Here is a 17,176-nt window from a genome sequence, read left to right on the forward strand (position 1 = left end):
TGTACTTGTGCAAGCACCGATCCATGCATGGATCAATCGATGGAAGCACATGTGCTTGTATGTTATGGTTGTTTGCTGCTCCACGTCTTGCTTTACGCGGGCAGGAGGCCGGCCGCTTGGTCAGCAGCGGCTCCAAGACTCTCGGTGATATTGTCATCGTCATTCCTCAGACCATGCGAAGCGACAACAGACCAATCGCTATTATCAACTGCAAAAAAGATCTGATATTTTCCTTTTCAATAATACCCTCATACTAGTCATACTTAGTCACAAATACTACTATATTATTAGTAAGAGTTTCACTAGTACATAGTAGATCTGTACCATTGGATGAGAATAAATAGATGGCTCACATCCATTTAGGGGTATTGTAAAGGTCCTATATCGAAGACTGTGAAAAGTAAAAACATATGTATTTTGACCGGAGGAAAAACAACAACAGTATATACGAGTACATCTGCCTCGTACTGTAGGGCAATAGCCAGAAGACGGTACTGACCGCAAAGTGGCGTCAAAATCGACTCGCTGGAAAGAAAGATCCAGTAAGAAAGAAAAGGCCAACGCGACGAACCTATCCGGAAGACTGCACTGTACTGAGTCTACTTATTGGTTAGACTTGACTCTTCAGCTCGCCACTGGGCATCGTAACGCGATGATCATGGAATGATTTGGAAAATATCCTTTAAAAAATAGATGCAACTTCCAAGATAGTGCCGTACACCAACCTCCATTGTGACCGAACGATTTGACGATCACAGCTTGCTCGCAACGACCACGTCGCCGGCGGCGGCGGCGGAGTGGCGACGGACGAAGTCGACCACCTGAGCGATGAACTCGGCGGCGCAGTTGGCCTTGAACAGCTCCATCGCGTGTAACCCGGCGCCGTCGAGCCTTGCCTCAATGGCCACCCCAGCCATCTGCAGTGCATCGACTAGTGTTCTTGTCCGGTCCCTCGGCGGGTCCTTCCGCCGGCCGAGCACCAGGCAGGGTGGGAGTCTCCGCAGGCGCGCCGCTCCCACGCTGGCCAGCATGGCCTCCGGGTTGCAGTACTCGTGGTCCCGGTCGGCGCCCAAGGGCAGCGCGAGCTCCCAGAGAAGGTCGTTCGCCGGCAGCGGCAGCACGCGGTCGTCCACCGACGCCTCCTCCGCGGGCGTCCTCCTCACGCCACTGTGGTGCGGCTGGTTTAGGATCACCCCGCGCAGGTCCACGCCCTCGTCCACCGCAGCCAGCGCGGCGCGGAACGCGATGCTGGCCCCGTTGTGGCTGCCCATCACGAAGACCGGCCTGCCGGCGGCGGCGTGCGGGCGCGCCCACCGGACCGCGTCGGCGGCGTCCTCGAACGACGCGGGGAGGCGGTGCTCGGGCGCGAGGCGGTAGTCCACGGACGCGACGGCCGCCGGGACGGCGGCGGCGACGGCCGTGCAGGTGTTGTGGAACGGCTCGGATGCCGCGCGGAAGAGGACGTACCCGCCGCCGTGGAAGTAGACGATCAGCGGCAGCCCGCCGTGGCCACGGCCGTGCCCGCGAGCTCCGGCGTCGGACGGCACGAAGAGGCGGAGGCTCGTGCCGGTGGCGTCGTTGAGCGGGGCGTCGCTGGAGTGCACCACAATGCAGCGCGCCGGCTCGTCCTCGCCTTCCGCGGCGACAGCGACGGGCTCCCCTGCCGGCACCGCGGGGAGGAGCGGCGCTTCCCCGTAGCGAGTGAGCGAGCCATCGGGGTTGAAACGGATCTTGAGGTACTTGTACGGGTCCATCGCGCCCACCCACTGGACAGCTCTAGGCTCTAGCTCGCCGGCGAGGTAACTGGGCGTTTACTCACACAGGAGCTGGAGCGGCATAACCGAGCTAGCCCCAGCGCGCAGCGCATATATACCGCGCGCGGCGCGGGGGAGGTTGGGCGTTGCGGTAGAGCCGTCCTCCATCTGAGAGCGACGGGCGGTGGCGTGGTTCGATCAACCGGTGAGAGACGACCTCGCACGGCGGTTGAGTGTATTTACAGTATAGATCCGTGGTACGGCAGAATCAATCATTGTTGCTACAATTCTCAGTAAACAGTAATAATTAATGCCGAGAACTGTAACATTAGACTCATATTACTGTACAAACAGTAATCATCTGTATTAATCGTTATTAATACAAACGATCTGTGTCCGCGCGCGTGGCATCTTTGGCCGAATCGGACGGCCGCGGGGCGCGAAACTTCCGCTGCTGGGACGGCGGGGTCGACTCGATCGCCACTTGCTCGGTTGCCCGCGTCGCCCCCGGGTCGGACGGGTGAAAGGGGCTAGCCCACAGGTCGCTCCCTCGCATTAACTAACGCCGCTCGCGCGCGTGCGAGTGGCCGGGACGCGGCCACGCATGGCGCGCGGCCGTGTGGTACACTGGCGACGGCACCGACGCCGCTTTCCGCCCTGTCCTTCGCCCAACGCAAAGTGGCGACGCCTGACTGGCCATCTTGATGACGATACTATCTTCTGATCTGACCTCTCCTTCATAAATGAAAGATTGCACCGTATTTGTAGCACTTTTTTTCTTTCGCTCACTCGGAACCGAAGTTTGTTAATTGCTGTACTACTACCAAACGACCAACTACCAAGACACCCAAGTAGTACGAACGGAACGGAACCTTTTGTTGCTATTGTGCATGAAACAACTGCCCCCATGTGAAATTTTACCTAGAAGTTCTTTTCCCAGATGTAAGGAATAGTGACTTCTTAAAATAGGTGATGTAAGGAATAGTGACTTCTTAAAATAGGTGAATTAGGTTATTGAAAATTTAATTACTCTAAAAACTTTAAAAGATAAATTTATCTTAATTTCTATTTGAATGTATTCTAAATTTATCTAACGTGTCTACTCTACCGTTCCAAATAATTATAATTTACTCTAACAAGGTAAATTATAAGAAAGTAAATACGGAAACGTAAATAAGGTAGAGAGATAAATTTGGTACAAGGATTTTTATCCTATGATATCGATGACATGGATGTTATCTCTAGTCCACGTTGGAGCCCCACCAGAGATATACTCCCAATCGATATCCGATCATGACTCTTGAGCTACCAAACCACCAAGGAAAACCGGATGAGCCACCAAACCACCAAGGTAAGATTTCACAACCAGCCTCTCTTCTGATTACTTGTCATCATGATCACTTCGAAACTTGAGTCACCAAAGCAAGGGTCTTCACAACCCCGTATACGTGGCTTGCCGTCGCTCCACACCAAGTCGGAGGGGGATAGCTTGCCGGTGAGTCACCAAGACTTCAAGTTATAGATGTACCTCTTGGTACAAGTTAGAATTATTCATTGATTCCTTATTAAAATGCAGCACCTAGCTACAACTCACTTTAGGTCTATAAGCACTCAACACTCTAATTTTATGCTTAAGCTCTTTGGATGATCACTTTAAGCATTTTAGTGGCTTCGATGTGCTTAATCACCTTTGATGATCACTTTAGGTAATTTGGTGGCTTCGATGTCTTCTCAAGTGTCTATGAGATTCCCTAGACTCCAGTAGCATGCACACCTTCAAATGACTAAGTGGAGGGGTATTTATAGTCTTAAACCCGTTAACTAACTGTTTTCTCAACGACTCAGAAAAGTTGTTAACATCGGATGATCTCGTAAGAATAGTAGTACTAACATCAGATCATCTGGTGAGTACATCTTCAGAAACTAGCCGTTGAAACTTCACTCCATGCCTCTGTGAACACCGGACACTCTGGTGTACCTTCAAATCTATCACCGGACCCTTCGGTGAGTTATCTTGAGTCATCCAAGTTTTTGCAGTCTCTTTGTGTAAAATGCTCTGGTGCATTCATCCAGTGTTCATTCTATTCATACCGGACCATCCGGTGAGTTAAACATTCTCTTCTTTTTCCTGTAAATGCTCCAATACAACTATCTCTATGATCATCAGAATATCCGGTGAGTTGATCTTCATTCTTCAGCATTTGGAATCGTCTCTGCAAGAAATGCTTCGGTGCTTTATACCCTTCATCACCAGACTATCCGATGCGGTCCTCAGCCTTCCTCCCCTTTGTCAGAAATATTCCGATTAGTTCAACACACAGAGCAGCGGACCATCCGGTGGGTTGATATTTAGTCTTCTGCACTTGCATTCTTCTCTACAGTAAATACTCCAGTGTTACCCAGTGCATATCAACGGACTATCCAGTGAGGTCCTCAACCTTCTTCCTCTTTGTCAGAAACACTCAGTTAGTCTCATGTCCTATTCACCAAAATATCTGGTGAGGCTATCAGCCTCTGGACACAATGCTCTAGTGAGTGCAAATTCCTCTGTATCAGACCATCTGGTGAGACAAATATTTCTGGGATTTTTTTCAATTCAATCAAACTATGTCTCGGCTATGGTGACTTCTTGATGTATTGTATCTATAAGATCTACTAATATATATTCTTGATAAACATATTAGTCTCAATGAATATGTTATCATTAATCACCAAAATCATAATTATAACCTAATATGACCATTTTCGCTATATCAAATAATGTAAAAGTTTCCGCCTTTGCACTACATGGTGAACTTTATCATTGGTTCATTATTATATCATATCATTAACAAGCTGAAGTTTTGGATAAGAGAATAAATGAACACACTACATGATCCTAGAAATCATCCATCACATACCATCACCTATTCTTTGTGAAGACATCCATAGTCACAACCTCCAAGGATTACCACACCTTGCTCACATCTCCCCTCTGGTCCACTTCCTATGGTGAAGTCCAGTGCCTTAGCCAATAACTATCCTTGAAGAGTGCCTCCATAAAAGATATAGTTTTCTTTTTGTCAAAAGTAATATCATTGCGATATAGCCGTATAGCCTAAAAGGATGAAACTACACCCACAAAGATTTTCTTCTTAAGTTTATGTCCAAAACCCGTTAGCCAATCTCCCATCATGTGTGAAATATTTCTAGGCATGTTCATATCAAGGACAATCTTAACAATGCGCCAAGCCGATCTTGCATAATGAGGATAAAAAAAAAGGTGTAGTATGCTTACACTTTGACAACAAAAGAAACACTTTATACTCCCTTTCCAGTTACATTTACATTTTGCTACACAATGTTTGGTCAAAATGATTCATTTTCCCGAGTACTAAGAATATCTTTATTTTCAAAGAGTGATTCCAAAGTGGATTAGATGGATCCTTGGAGCCTCTGCGCCTCCTACATCACTCCCCTCAGGTGACATATGAGGCAACCAAACCAGCCACCAAAGCAGCGTCATTTCTTGCCCTTCATCAGTCACCGCCGCCGCTGACGGCGGCCAGAGGGCACACCAAGCAATGTTCGTCCGTAGATTCCTCCTCCCTCCCTCTCCTCCTCTCCCCCCCCCGCCCCCTCTTTTTCTCTTGTGCAGTTATGCTTTCATGGAGGACGCACCTCGACGTGGTCCTGCATGGTCGGATCCTGCCGTCCTTGACCGAATCTATCACCTCCTGGCGGTCTTGACAGCCTCCAAGACCGGTTCCGGCGTTGGTGGTCGGTGTAAGTGTGGTTCGGTCTCCGGTCTTTCCTCGTCAAGTTGGCACCGCGTTACTCCTCATCGGACCAATGTTGCGCTGCTCGAGTCGTTGTTGGGGGTGAGGCCTCGCTGCTCCTTCTAGTCGCCACCGTGTCTCTTCTCGTCAGACCGGCGGTGGCACTCGAGCTTCAATCGCGCTTGCACAAGGGGGAGGTCGCCTTTCATTTCGTGCCTAGGGTGGCGTTCTCACCATGCTCGGGGTTGTGCCTGTTGGGCGTTGCGGGCTCTGCTCTGGCTTGCCACATGGTTAGGTCCCGTTGGCATCCTCCCACATGCTGGATCAGTCTCCTTCCCACATATCCAGCCTGCGGGGACCCCAACTGTGTGGTGAGGACACACAGACAACATTTGTGGGCTGGATGGTGGTTGTTGACGGGTAGGCGAAGGCGAGTAGGATCTGCATGACTGCAGGTGCTTGCACCATGCGACAACGTGTGGTCACTCATGCAGCATGTTTCGCGTGCTTGGCGATGCAGGCACCTAGTAGTGAGGCGTGTGATGGCCCGGTGGTAGTTTTTCATGCCCCTGTAAGGAAATCGTCGACGTGAAGCTCTGGCCATGCCACGCCTCTTGTTGGTTTTGTGAAGGTCGCCATTGTTCCGCGTAGGGTCTGTCTTTGTGCTGATGGTTGATGCTTGTAATGCTTGCACTATTCCGCTCTCTCTGGGTTGCCTCGGCCTCTCCCCTTGTTGGATTGGTCTATTCCCCCTAATCTGGCCCGCAAGGGCCTTGATGGCTTGATGTTGGCTTTGTCGATGGCATGTGTGCGGGTCGTCAGCTTCCCTTCTTTTAACCCTGACGGTATTGTCGTTGTCGACATCTTCATAGGGTTGCGATGCGATTACAGTCCGACCACGATTGGCCAGGAGCACCAGACGAAAGCCCTTTCGACCTTGTGTCGATGCCGGCACTAGCGACGTCCTTGGGTGCTGTTACCTCTTTGGAGGTGATGCTGCGATGCTCCCCGCCTCTCTGAGAGGTGTTATGGGTGAAAATCCAATCCCGATCTTTCCAGATGAGTGACGATAGCATCTTTGACGTCGTATCCTCCTTGGTGGCATCGTTCGGGAGTCTTTTTCCTGTGGTTCGGATGACCTTTTTTTGTTGGAAAGTCAGAGGTTAGGATCTGTGTTAGGAAATCGAAGGCTAGAGTCTGTATTAGAAAGTCGAAGCTGCTTAGCTGTATTTATACGATGAGCTCGGCAAATGATCCGGTTGCGGAGTCCATCTCGGGCAACAAAAACCAAACACGGCATCAGTGCCGTCCTTTCGAATTTCTTTTTCCCAAGTGGACTGACCGAGTGTGTTTGGTCCGGCTAGTTGAACTAACCTACCAGCCCAACTGGTCATACGGGCTACGGCCTACGGGATACCTTCCACTGAAGACAATCAAGCACGGGGACCAATGATTGAAGCCACATTACAACTCGATCCTTGTACTTGCACCTCGAATCCTCGATTGCCTTATCTCCAACATCTCGATTAGAGGATCCCGTTCCGACGATCTCATCCCCTTGCAGTGGACGTCCCAATAGCACTCTTTTTCGTTCTACCCAGATGTCACCGCCGACCGGCCATGCCACTGCAGGAGTCACCAGGTTCCGGTCTCAGCGCGCAAAAAGCACCGTCCCCATCTGTACATTTTTAGCATCTCCCCGCACCCTTTCGAGGAAAAAGATAAACGCTCTCCATGTACACACCGAGAAGTTGCTGTGAGCGAGACTTGTTCCAGATTTCGCAGCAGTAGTGGCGCTTTATTGGTGGGCGGTGCGGCCGCCGGCAGCGGCAGCCGCTGTGGACGAGGCCCGCGGCATGGACGAGGACCCTGCCCAACTCGTGCGCCATGCACAGTTCACGCAGCAGCAAACAGCTCCCGCATGTGGAACGCGGCGTCGCTGTAGGAGCCGAGCGGGAGCGCCACCGCTACGCACTGACGCACTGGCCGGAGCAAGGATGCGAGATCTTTTTTGCCATGTGATGCGTAGTAGCCTAGCAGCAGTAGGCCATGTGCTTATTCATCCACTGAGATGATAAGTCTGTGCTTTTGTCCCTTCCTGACGAGTTGTGCGTCTCAGAAAATACTTGTCTAACAAGGTAAAGATAAGAGTATGGTTTATAGCAATATTTGCATTCTCAAGTCTCAACTCCTACTTTACTGATGTAAAAGACGCTAATGTTGAACACATGATTTCACAGGATATTCACATGAATCACTTCAATTAGACAGATAAAATTCTTGTGTTCCAAATAGGCCGTAAGTATTTATACATTCCGATTATCTTCTTTTAAACTTGGTGACAGCTTGGCCTACGGGCATAGCGTCTAATATGAGTGAAACGGAGGGAGCCTTGCATTTGTCAGACCATGAAAACCGTTGCTCCTTTTTCTTAAAAGAGGAATAACTCTATATCTGTATTCAGATGACCAAGACGTCCAGCGTTCACAAACATGGTGTGTTTCCAGGGAAAATCACTACTACTAGGAAATCTGCCAGATGTATAGCACAAGCGCACCATTCTCCAAGATTACTGTTCTACGGAACTTTATTTTGCAAGTACAGTAGGTATGAGCAACAACAAGATGAATTCATCAGATCTAAATGTACAAGTTATGTACATTTACCAAACACACACGGCCTAAAGTACACAGCACGTAGAAAAGGATCGATTTCGTCTTGAGGGGAATTCAGAATGGATCAAATGTAGTCCGAAAGAACTGATGCTGAAACTCTCTTCAAAGATGAGGATAGTGTGGAGATGTCTGATTCAGTATGGCCTGCTGATACAAACAAGCGGATTCCAATAGGAAGTTTGCACCTGTCCAAATTTGACCTCTTTGAAGTTACAATGAAGACTGAATCTTCCTTCAAGACCTGTTGGAAAAAGGACGTGTGAATATATGCTTATGAAAAGTAACGTAAACTGTAGCTCCATGTTTCCTTGAGTTGACTATGACTTACCCTCTCAGCAATGGTCTCAAGAACATCTAGGTCAGCTGTTGGAGAACCTGTCGATTTCTTCAGCTTAAGGAAGACAATGGGTGACAAAACATGGCTAGAAATTTCAAGCCCCGGAGCATCTGACAGTTCTGCAATCAAACACATACAAGGTATCAAGGTGGCGGCCACTAGTAACACAGTAGTTGGAAATCATGTCATACGTGAACAAGATTAGTTATGACATGCCATATTACTTTTGCAGCTCCTATCATGGGCTGCATATACGGTACACAACTTCAATTCTATTTTGACCGATGTTTAGAAAACTAGCACTAACATGAAGAGAAGGTGTACAGTAAACTATCTTATATTTAAGAATTGGAGGCTCCTTTTGGTGCCTCCACGTTAATCCTAGGAAAATCCTTAAAATCCCCCCCAAAAAAAAAAGCAAAACATCCAACCGTCGAATTGCGCCATCCATCTCAAGTTGCACCGGTAGCTAGTCCAGCACCACCACTAGCATCGATCGTACGTAGAAGAGTACGAAACAACATAGAAGATTAAAAAACAAATCATAGAGTCCAGCCTCAAGACTACTTCTTGCCTTGCCTTTCCAAATCAACACACTTTTCCAATCAATCTCATAATCATGCATATATAAACATATATAAACATAATTTATGCTAAGCAATTATCAAAGTATTGCATTGACATAGACAGATAGACTCATCTATTTCCCCACTAACCATGAAAAAAGAACAAAGCACAACCTGATAAGTTAGTGGCAATTCCATGTATGCCATTGAAACTTATCAAAATCCTCTATCTGCCACCAAAATAGTTAAATGACAAGACAATACATTTACCTTGATGCAGAAGAGCAATATTGCTCCTTAGGTTTGCAAGAACTGATGGATTCTCCTCCAGGTAGTTGACAGCAGAAACAGCAGCACTGGCAAGATAAGGTGGCAGCGAGGCAGAGAAAACATAGCCAGCGCTACTTAGACGCTGCAAAGTCATATCTCCTTAGTCAGTTAAAACACTAAACAGCAACAATTCCAACATAAAAATTGATGTTATATCAATCTGGTATTGCATCTACCTGATGATCAACAACTCTGACACTTCCTGTGCAGAAGCCACCGTCAGTAGCTAATGCATTTCCCATTCCAGCAGTGATGATATCAATTTTTTCAATCTGCAGAGGTATGGAAGTTTTAGAAATGGGAAGAATGTTCTGAAGTATCCAGTTAAAAATACTACACAAGAATATTTCATGAATCAATTGGTGACTGCCCAAGAAGTTGTGGATTATAAGTTATAACACCTTTTTTTCTTTTACACCAATTTAGTGTCACGGTGAAAAATATTTAGAAAGCTGGGGGAACACACTCACTGGAACTTCATAATGCTCAGCAAGGCCGCGCCCAGACTTGCCAAGCACACCAAAAGAATGACTCTCCTCCAGAATAACACGGAACCGATATTTCTCCTTCAACCTGACAATTTCATCCAAGGGGGCAATTTGACCAGAGTTCTGCATTCACAAATCACAACCACAATAAGAGAGGTTTCATTAAAAAATTTAAATCCTTAATGAGTTGGTTAGGTTCTACAGGTAGGATCCATGTCTTATGTTGCAAACTTCCATGAGGACATACAAAAAACAACTGCACATATCAACACAAACAATCACAAAAAGCACCACACCTGGTAGATGGATTCTACAACAATGTAGCGTCTAATCTTTTCGGCACGTTTATTTCCACGAGTAAGTTTTTCCAAAGTCATTGCAAGTGAAGCCATATCATTGTGCTTGAAGTACACCACAGTACTTCTTGATAGATGGAGACCGTTTTGCACTGCCCAATGAACACCCTCGTCACTGCAATCACATTAAAATAATGGATAGGTAAGTTCAGCAGGTAAAAAACAAATCAAGAGAAAGCAAAAAAAAAAAAAACATTTAGTGGAAAACTAGCCAGGTATGGTTAACTGAATGGAGAGCATTAGCAATTCATCAGAAGAGACAAGAAAGAGGCGAAAACTTTGCTAAAGCTTATGAGCCAAAGAAATGAATGATGTCTAAAAGGTCAAGCACGTGGTCATCAATACAATAAGCAATAAAAATACCCATCTGGTGCTTGCAAAAATTTATATTAAGTTGTCACACAGCAAGCACCAGAACAGCTCCCTGTACCTGAAGCTATAAACTTCATACATTTTCATCAAAGAATAAGGTGAACTTACGCGACTATGATATCTCCTTTCTTACAAAAGGCAGGTATCACACTAAATATTGTAGAAATCCCATATGAATACAGAATGGAGTCTGGAGTTCCCAGGAATTTAGCTATTTTTGCCTCACAGTCAAGGTGGACATCTGCAAATGTTCCACAATGAAAAGGTAAGTTCCTCCTCTATATTAGCAACCGAGATAATTGTCTGTGAACGAAGGTACAAACCAATTGTTCCATAAAACCCGCGTGGACCACAAGACCCAACACCATATTTCTCCAATGAGCCAACGCAAGAATCCTGAAATTCACCCACTTTGTTTAGATATCCCAAAATAATACAGCTGTTGAGATAGTGTCAAACAATAGACTTGTCTCTTACAATAATCTTCTCGTTGCCAATTAAGCCGAGGTAGTTTGCTGACGCAAAGTTGACAACTTCTTTACCATCAACGATTGTATGTGGTCCAGCAGCACTGTATAAAAAACAGAGCAGCAGGGTTAGTTCTGAACCTCAGGAGTACAAAATGATATACGATGTCCATCTACTGCAGATATCCTGCAATCATTAATACATGTAGTAAACATCTATGACCATATTGCATGTATCTAGTTTGATAACAGCAAACCAGAAATGTCTCAAGAAAGTTTATGTGAAATGAATAACATATGCGGATAACTTAAACATTTTCCAAGGAGGGCAACAGAAAGACTATAACATGTATGTAGTTACTTCAGAGAGAGCACTGCCATTGTTATGGATGTACATAGTTATTCCTAAAATGAAAAAAAACGAAATGCAATTTTAGCATGTATGCTAGTAGAAACTGCAGGCTAAGAAAGCATATGATCGATGCAGTCGCTGACCAATATTATAGTGCAATGATGGCACAGAAAAATTATATTGTTAGCAACTAGATAGAGATACAACTTGATTGTGATGATAAGAAACTCTCCTAAGAAATAATATCAGCAAGATACCATCCTGCAGCATACACTAGGCGCTTTAATGACCTTACTAATATCAGAAAGAGAAAACAATTCGAGAATACTAGGCATTTGGGTAGCAAGGGAAAATAAATTGAATGAGGTTCATGGTCTCCCTTGCTGCTTAATGAGTGCATGGTTTCAAATAGTACAATCTAGCGGAAAGGTGGTTTGGTTCAATATTGGTTCCTCACATGACACAGCTATGTTAAGCGGAAACACTGTAGTAGCTGTGCCAACACTATCACAACTTCTACAGCAAGTTCATCCAGTATATCCACAGGTATGAAAAAAAATATGTAGGAATACTGAAGTGCGCATTCTTTCACGCATAAACCACCTGAATTGACTTTAAAATTAGCTAAGAATTTATTTTAAGAACAAAAGCCCTTAGAGTGAAAATTTTATAACACAGCTGCATCAACTACTGGTTTAAGCAATCTGATAGGTCACCATCATTGTATAGCAGGCCATCACACAAACCTTTCCAACATTGGAGTGTCGATTCGGGCCCCCTCCTTGATCGGAGGACATAGAGGTTCTGGCTCCCATTCATCACATAGCTCATCAATCTCCTGCACATAACGAAATGCCAACATTCAGCGATATGCTTCATGAAGCAATAACCAAAATGAATACTATGTAACATCAACAAATAGTAGTGAGCAACGAGGAAGAACACCTGACCTTTTCAGAGAGTGGCTTCTTCGGTGGTTTGTAGCTCTTCCTGGAAAGCTGAAACACTATGACCGCAATGAGAAGCCCCTCCACAACCAAGTGCCCTGAAAAACCACATCGCCACCAAATGTCAAACTCTAATCCCGACACCCTCAACGCAACACACGGGGGATCATAACGGAAGAAGCTTACCGTCAATATGGACCCCGAAGACGACCGCACGAGCCAGCGGCGCATTGAATGCAGCCGAGACACGAGCGAGCACCGCCGCGGTGGCATTCACAACCGGCAACGCCATATCCATTCCCGCGAGGAGAGCTTCTCGTAGCACGAGATGGAAACTTCAGCGTCGCGAATCTGCCAAGCAAACGACGCTCCGCTCGTCAATGAATCAGATCGATCGCTGAAACGCGGAATCCAATGTTGAAACCAGGGGCGTGCTTAACGTGGGGACACGTGCGTTCATTGAGCTGAACCCCCCAGAATTTTCGGGAATCAAACTGCTGTTAGTGCGCCCGCTCGACACAGCAAACAAATCCGAAACGAGCTGGGCGGATTGGAGTGCCCATCCCAGCAGGAAAGGATTGGATTTGTTTGGTCGCGGCAACGGGAAGATCCTGCGGAACAAGAGCAAAGCTAGGGTTTCCTTACCGACAGAGAGTAGAAGCCAGCCGAAGCCCGAATGGATCTCCGCTCCAAAGCGGAGGAGGGCTGGGACGCGCGCGCGCGCGCGCACGCTCGCTCGCCGGCGAGGGCGCGACGAACTGGGCCGCGGAGCCGGGCGAGAGCAGGCGCGAGGAGCCGATTCGTGTGGTGGGCTCGCTTCGCGCGCCGGAGGAAGGAAGGGAAGAGGAGGGCGACGGATTCGAGGTGGTGCCGTGGTGGTCAGTGGAGTCTCGATGCGGTTCTAATATAACGGGGGAGACGACGACGCGGAGGAAGAGAAGAGGAGATGGTGAGTTGAGTGGGCTCGCGCTCGGGCGGCGGTCGTCTTTGGCTGGCTGGCTGGCCTGGGCTCTTGCTTGTGCTTGTGCGAGCGGAGGTTTCGACCGGGTCCGCCAGCCAGCCAGCGTTGATCAATAGTCAATCCTGGCTGAGGCTGACACTTCTATTCACTTTGAATCATTTTTTGGGCTTTTAGTGGCCAATTAACCATAAAATTAACCTTTACACACGGCCCCTCATGCTTGACTTTGTTCCAGAGTTAGCGTTATTATGGTGGAATCTTTCCATCCGTAAGTCCCGGACCACACAGGCGCTCATATTTTTTTAAGATTAAATTTTAAGATAAATAGCACAAGTATAAGCGGATGTATTTAGTTGTTAAAATATATACCCACGCTATGTAAAATTATATATTTAATTTTATTTAAATGCATATTAGGATATACTCATATGAATGTGTAGATATAAGTGTAATATATGTGCGTGCCTGTCCAACTTATAGTACTTAAAAATGAGCAGACTGCCGGTGTACCACTACACGACTTCATGGTGTTATGCAGTTTGGTCCCTTTTTCAGATTAAATTATGCAGTTTGGTCTTTTGACGTAGCGGAGAGGACTGCTTCAAGAAGAGGGAGCAGAAAGACTGGCCTCGAATGCTTTGTCAGCGTGGGAGAGCAGAGGATGTTGAACAGAAAGGAAAACAACTTATTTCTTCTTTTTCAGGAGAAAAACAACTTATTTCTGATTGAATGGCCCTTGTACTTGTATATTCAACCGGGCCAAATGAGGCGGAAGGTTCAAGGTTGTGTGGGCTGGGCTCAACTGATCCGTTTCCTTGTTATGGATAGCCGTGGGTAACGTTCTACTGCCAGTGCACGTGTTTTCCAGTCCAGTTAAGTATGTATAGCACCTAAATGTACGCATCTTAGAGCAACTCTAACCGGTTCTTTCCGACTCCCTATCGTCAAATATAGCGATCAGTAAAAAAAAAACGTCCTCCAACCAGCTCTCCACCTGACTCGCTATGTTTGTTCGCTCGCTATCCGCTCGGTGTGACTCGCCACTTCCACCCAACGGGTCTCGCTGGCCATCTCCATTCACTAGAGACGATGACTTGTGGAACCCTATGAACAGTACTCGAATTTTCCTACTCATCTTCACTATTCAAAACAATGCTTTTCTGTTACTCCAAAAATTCTAATTTTTTTGTACTTGTTCTATAATCTATGTGCAACCCATTTTAACTAGATTCACCCAAAAAACCTGTGTATAATTTAAACTAAAATTCTCCAAAAAAGACTACTTTTATAAATTGTAACAATTGTTTGCGCCTCAAATAAATTCCCAAAAATTTGAGAAAATTCACTAATATTTTTCTTATGTGATGGATTAATTTTTAAAATTATTTTCAACCCTAGGTTATATGGTGAAAAAGTGAGTTCCTTTATAATGTCCTATTTATATGCATTTTTATTATTTCATGTGATATTATTCTTTTAATTTAATTTGAATTCAAATAAAATTTAAATATATACAAAATTTAGCCGTTGCAAATATAGTCATTGTAAATATTTTTTATTTATAAGATACTAATAAAATATATGTGAGTGAAATTTAGGAAGTGAGATTTAAGAGTTGTTGGAGCGCGTAGAGAAATAGAGAAGGAATTTTTTTGAAAAGGCTCTCTATATGAAGATATAGAGAGTGAGATTTAAGTAATCGGTTGGAGATGCTCTTAGGATGCAAGATGCTAGCCTAGTAATCAAATAATTTCCTCTCAAAAGAAAAGTTAAAAAAATAATTACCTGCATGAGCTAGTGCGGCATGGCAATTCATTCACGAAGACTTGAAAAATGAAAATGAAATGAACACGGGAGGATTCGATCGGTCAAAGCAACTTCTTCCCAGAACGATCGACACTTCAGTCACACAATTGTTAATAAGATTAACTAGTAGGAGCAACAAAGCATTACACGGAAAAGGGAGCAAGCTGCACATGCACTGCTGCTGCAGCACGTCGTGGAAGAGCATCGCCGCACACGAGGCGCGCCCTCCATGGCGGCAGAAGCAGGCCATGCGTACGTACGCACGCTGTACGTACGTGCTCCTCTCACACGACATACGTAGCCGGGCAGCAACATGCACGCACGGGCATCTCGAAAACCCAAACCCACACATACTTGTACGGCACACTTGAATGCCTATACACATGAGCATACACACGTCTCACGTACGTGACGGGTGAGCTGCAGCTCTCGCACGCCGCCGATCTCGTACGCGCCCCATCATGTCTGGGCCCGCTTGATTCTGCCTCTGTGAAAACGCACGGTAAGCATATGTTATCAGCTGGCCGTGAACGTGCCTGGTGAGAATCGACGGCATGCATGCATGGACATGTGCGCGCACCTGCTGCTGTTGTTCCTGTTGCCGTTGGTGGTGGCGCCGCTGGGGTAGCCGTAGCGGCCGGACTCGATGTCGCCAAGGTCCTCCACCAGGAGGTCGTAGTGGCGCCTCACGTCGTCTGCCGTCTTGCCCCCGCCCACCGCGGCCGCCACGCGCTCCCACCGCCCCGGCGTGTCGCGGTCGTACGTGGCCAGCGCGCGCTCGAATCTCTCGTTCTCACTCGTGCTCCACCCCATCTCTCTCTCTCGTTGATTTGCACTCTGCTTCAAGACAAGCAAGGCGTCTAGCAGCTACCTCTCAACTCTTTCAAGCAGCTTGGCTCCTGCAGTGGCAATCGATCCACCGATCTGTGTTGCTTCGAAACAAGCATTCGACAACGGATGATATTTATAGGGGAGGGAAGGGCTTTGTCGCAGCATAGTGAAAACCGCTGCTATGCGTGCTGCGGCAACGAATCGGGACAGTGATGCCACTAAACTAAGAGGCGAGCTGCGGCTAAAGCTTGACGGGAAAAGTAATGCAAATTGTGGGAGGGGGAGCAGGGCCGCTGACGAGCGACCTCGTTGGCCGGAGTTTTATTCGACCGACGTAAGAAAGTACCATGGCTTTAGATGATGGGTTTATTTTAACCGCATCTTGGCTTTGTTAGTGTGCGGGGTTAAATGGTCGCCAGATCAGCGGGATCGATGCTGTTTTTTATGTGTCCCTGGCCGGGCTTGCAAGCACTTGCCGACTTCTACTGCAGCTATGTTAAGTTCAGCTGTGTCCACCCGATGCGAGGACGCGACAGTCATGAGCAAAGGTGAAAACACTCCTTCGAGCAGAGGCAGAGCTAGAAAATTTATATGACGGGGCTATAGAAGATAAAAAGTAAATGATCATAGGGATTAGATATTTTTTTTCACTATTACAGAATCTCACATAATAGTCACCACCTTAAGTGCCGGTTCAAACGAACCGGTACTGAAAGAGGTATCAGTGCTAGTTCTAAAACTCCCGCCCGTAATCGAGGGCCTGGAGTTAAGAACCGGTATTGATAGTTACTATCAGTGCCGGTTGATGGTTAAAACCGACACTGATACATCAGTACCGGTTTTTCTTTAAACCGGCACTGAAAGCCTGCTACAGTATATATAGCCTATCTTCTTCCCCGTCTCGACCCAGAACAGAGCCGCCGCCGCCGCAGCCCAGTGTTACAGCGCCTACTTGCCATTTTTTTTTGGCGATTCAAGGTTTTTTTTTTTTGCGTGGGAGCCTTCAAAATTTGGAGGAGTCAACTGTTTTAAGGTTAGTGAGATCTATATTTCATTTTTGGATAGATTACTTGGTAAATTGCTCTAGGGTTGATGATAGATGGTGCTTGTTCCATGGTTATGGATTTAGAGATGTAGTTGAGATCTAATTTAGGTAAAGTTTGCAACTTTGTCGTT

General features: G+C 46.5%; 3 protein-coding genes across 5 annotated transcripts; all 3 read right to left on the reverse strand.

The window, feature by feature from the left end:
• Positions 1 to 263: 263 nt before the first annotated feature.
• On the reverse strand, positions 264 to 1,928 carry LOC133912062 (probable carboxylesterase 8). The gene has a single exon (XM_062354611.1). It carries the CDS (start codon positions 1,752 to 1,754, stop codon positions 753 to 755), a length of 1,002 nt encoding a protein of 333 aa, XP_062210595.1. The 5' UTR covers positions 1,755 to 1,928; the 3' UTR covers positions 264 to 752.
• Positions 1,929 to 8,032: 6,104 nt separating this feature from the next.
• LOC133912063 (long chain base biosynthesis protein 1a) lies at positions 8,033 to 13,379 on the reverse strand. 2 transcript variants are annotated; one of them, XM_062354612.1, is made up of 13 exons: positions 13,048 to 13,379; positions 12,589 to 12,753; positions 12,406 to 12,500; positions 12,202 to 12,293; positions 11,114 to 11,207; positions 10,960 to 11,032; positions 10,745 to 10,877; positions 10,205 to 10,379; positions 9,891 to 10,031; positions 9,597 to 9,692; positions 9,361 to 9,502; positions 8,516 to 8,643; positions 8,033 to 8,428 (listed from the first exon to the last, which is right to left on the reverse strand). In XM_062354612.1, the coding sequence occupies exons 2-13, from the start codon at positions 12,698 to 12,700 to the stop codon at positions 8,252 to 8,254; spliced, it is 1,458 nt and encodes a 485-aa protein (XP_062210596.1). In that variant the 5' UTR covers positions 12,701 to 12,753; positions 13,048 to 13,379; the 3' UTR covers positions 8,033 to 8,251. The 2 variants fall into 2 exon arrangements, with proteins under 2 accessions (XP_062210596.1, XP_062210597.1); XM_062354613.1 differs by lacking the exon at positions 13,048 to 13,379 and having other exon boundaries at positions 12,589 to 12,770.
• A 1,874-nt stretch (positions 13,380 to 15,253) lies between these two features.
• Positions 15,254 to 16,096, reverse strand: LOC133910964 (protein RADIALIS-like 3). Of its 2 annotated transcripts, none has more exons than XM_062353204.1 (2): positions 15,750 to 16,096; positions 15,254 to 15,650 (listed from the first exon to the last, which is right to left on the reverse strand). In XM_062353204.1, exons 1-2 carry the CDS (start codon positions 15,980 to 15,982, stop codon positions 15,629 to 15,631), a joined length of 255 nt encoding a protein of 84 aa, XP_062209188.1. In that variant the 5' UTR covers positions 15,983 to 16,096; the 3' UTR covers positions 15,254 to 15,628. The 2 variants fall into 2 exon arrangements, with proteins under 2 accessions (XP_062209188.1, XP_062209187.1); XM_062353203.1 differs by having other exon boundaries at positions 15,254 to 15,656.
• Between the last annotated feature and the right edge of the window lie 1,080 nt (positions 16,097 to 17,176).

This window comes from Phragmites australis, chromosome 3, assembly GCF_958298935.1.
Source record: "Phragmites australis chromosome 3, lpPhrAust1.1, whole genome shotgun sequence".
Taxonomy (NCBI): domain Eukaryota; kingdom Viridiplantae; phylum Streptophyta; class Magnoliopsida; order Poales; family Poaceae; genus Phragmites; species Phragmites australis.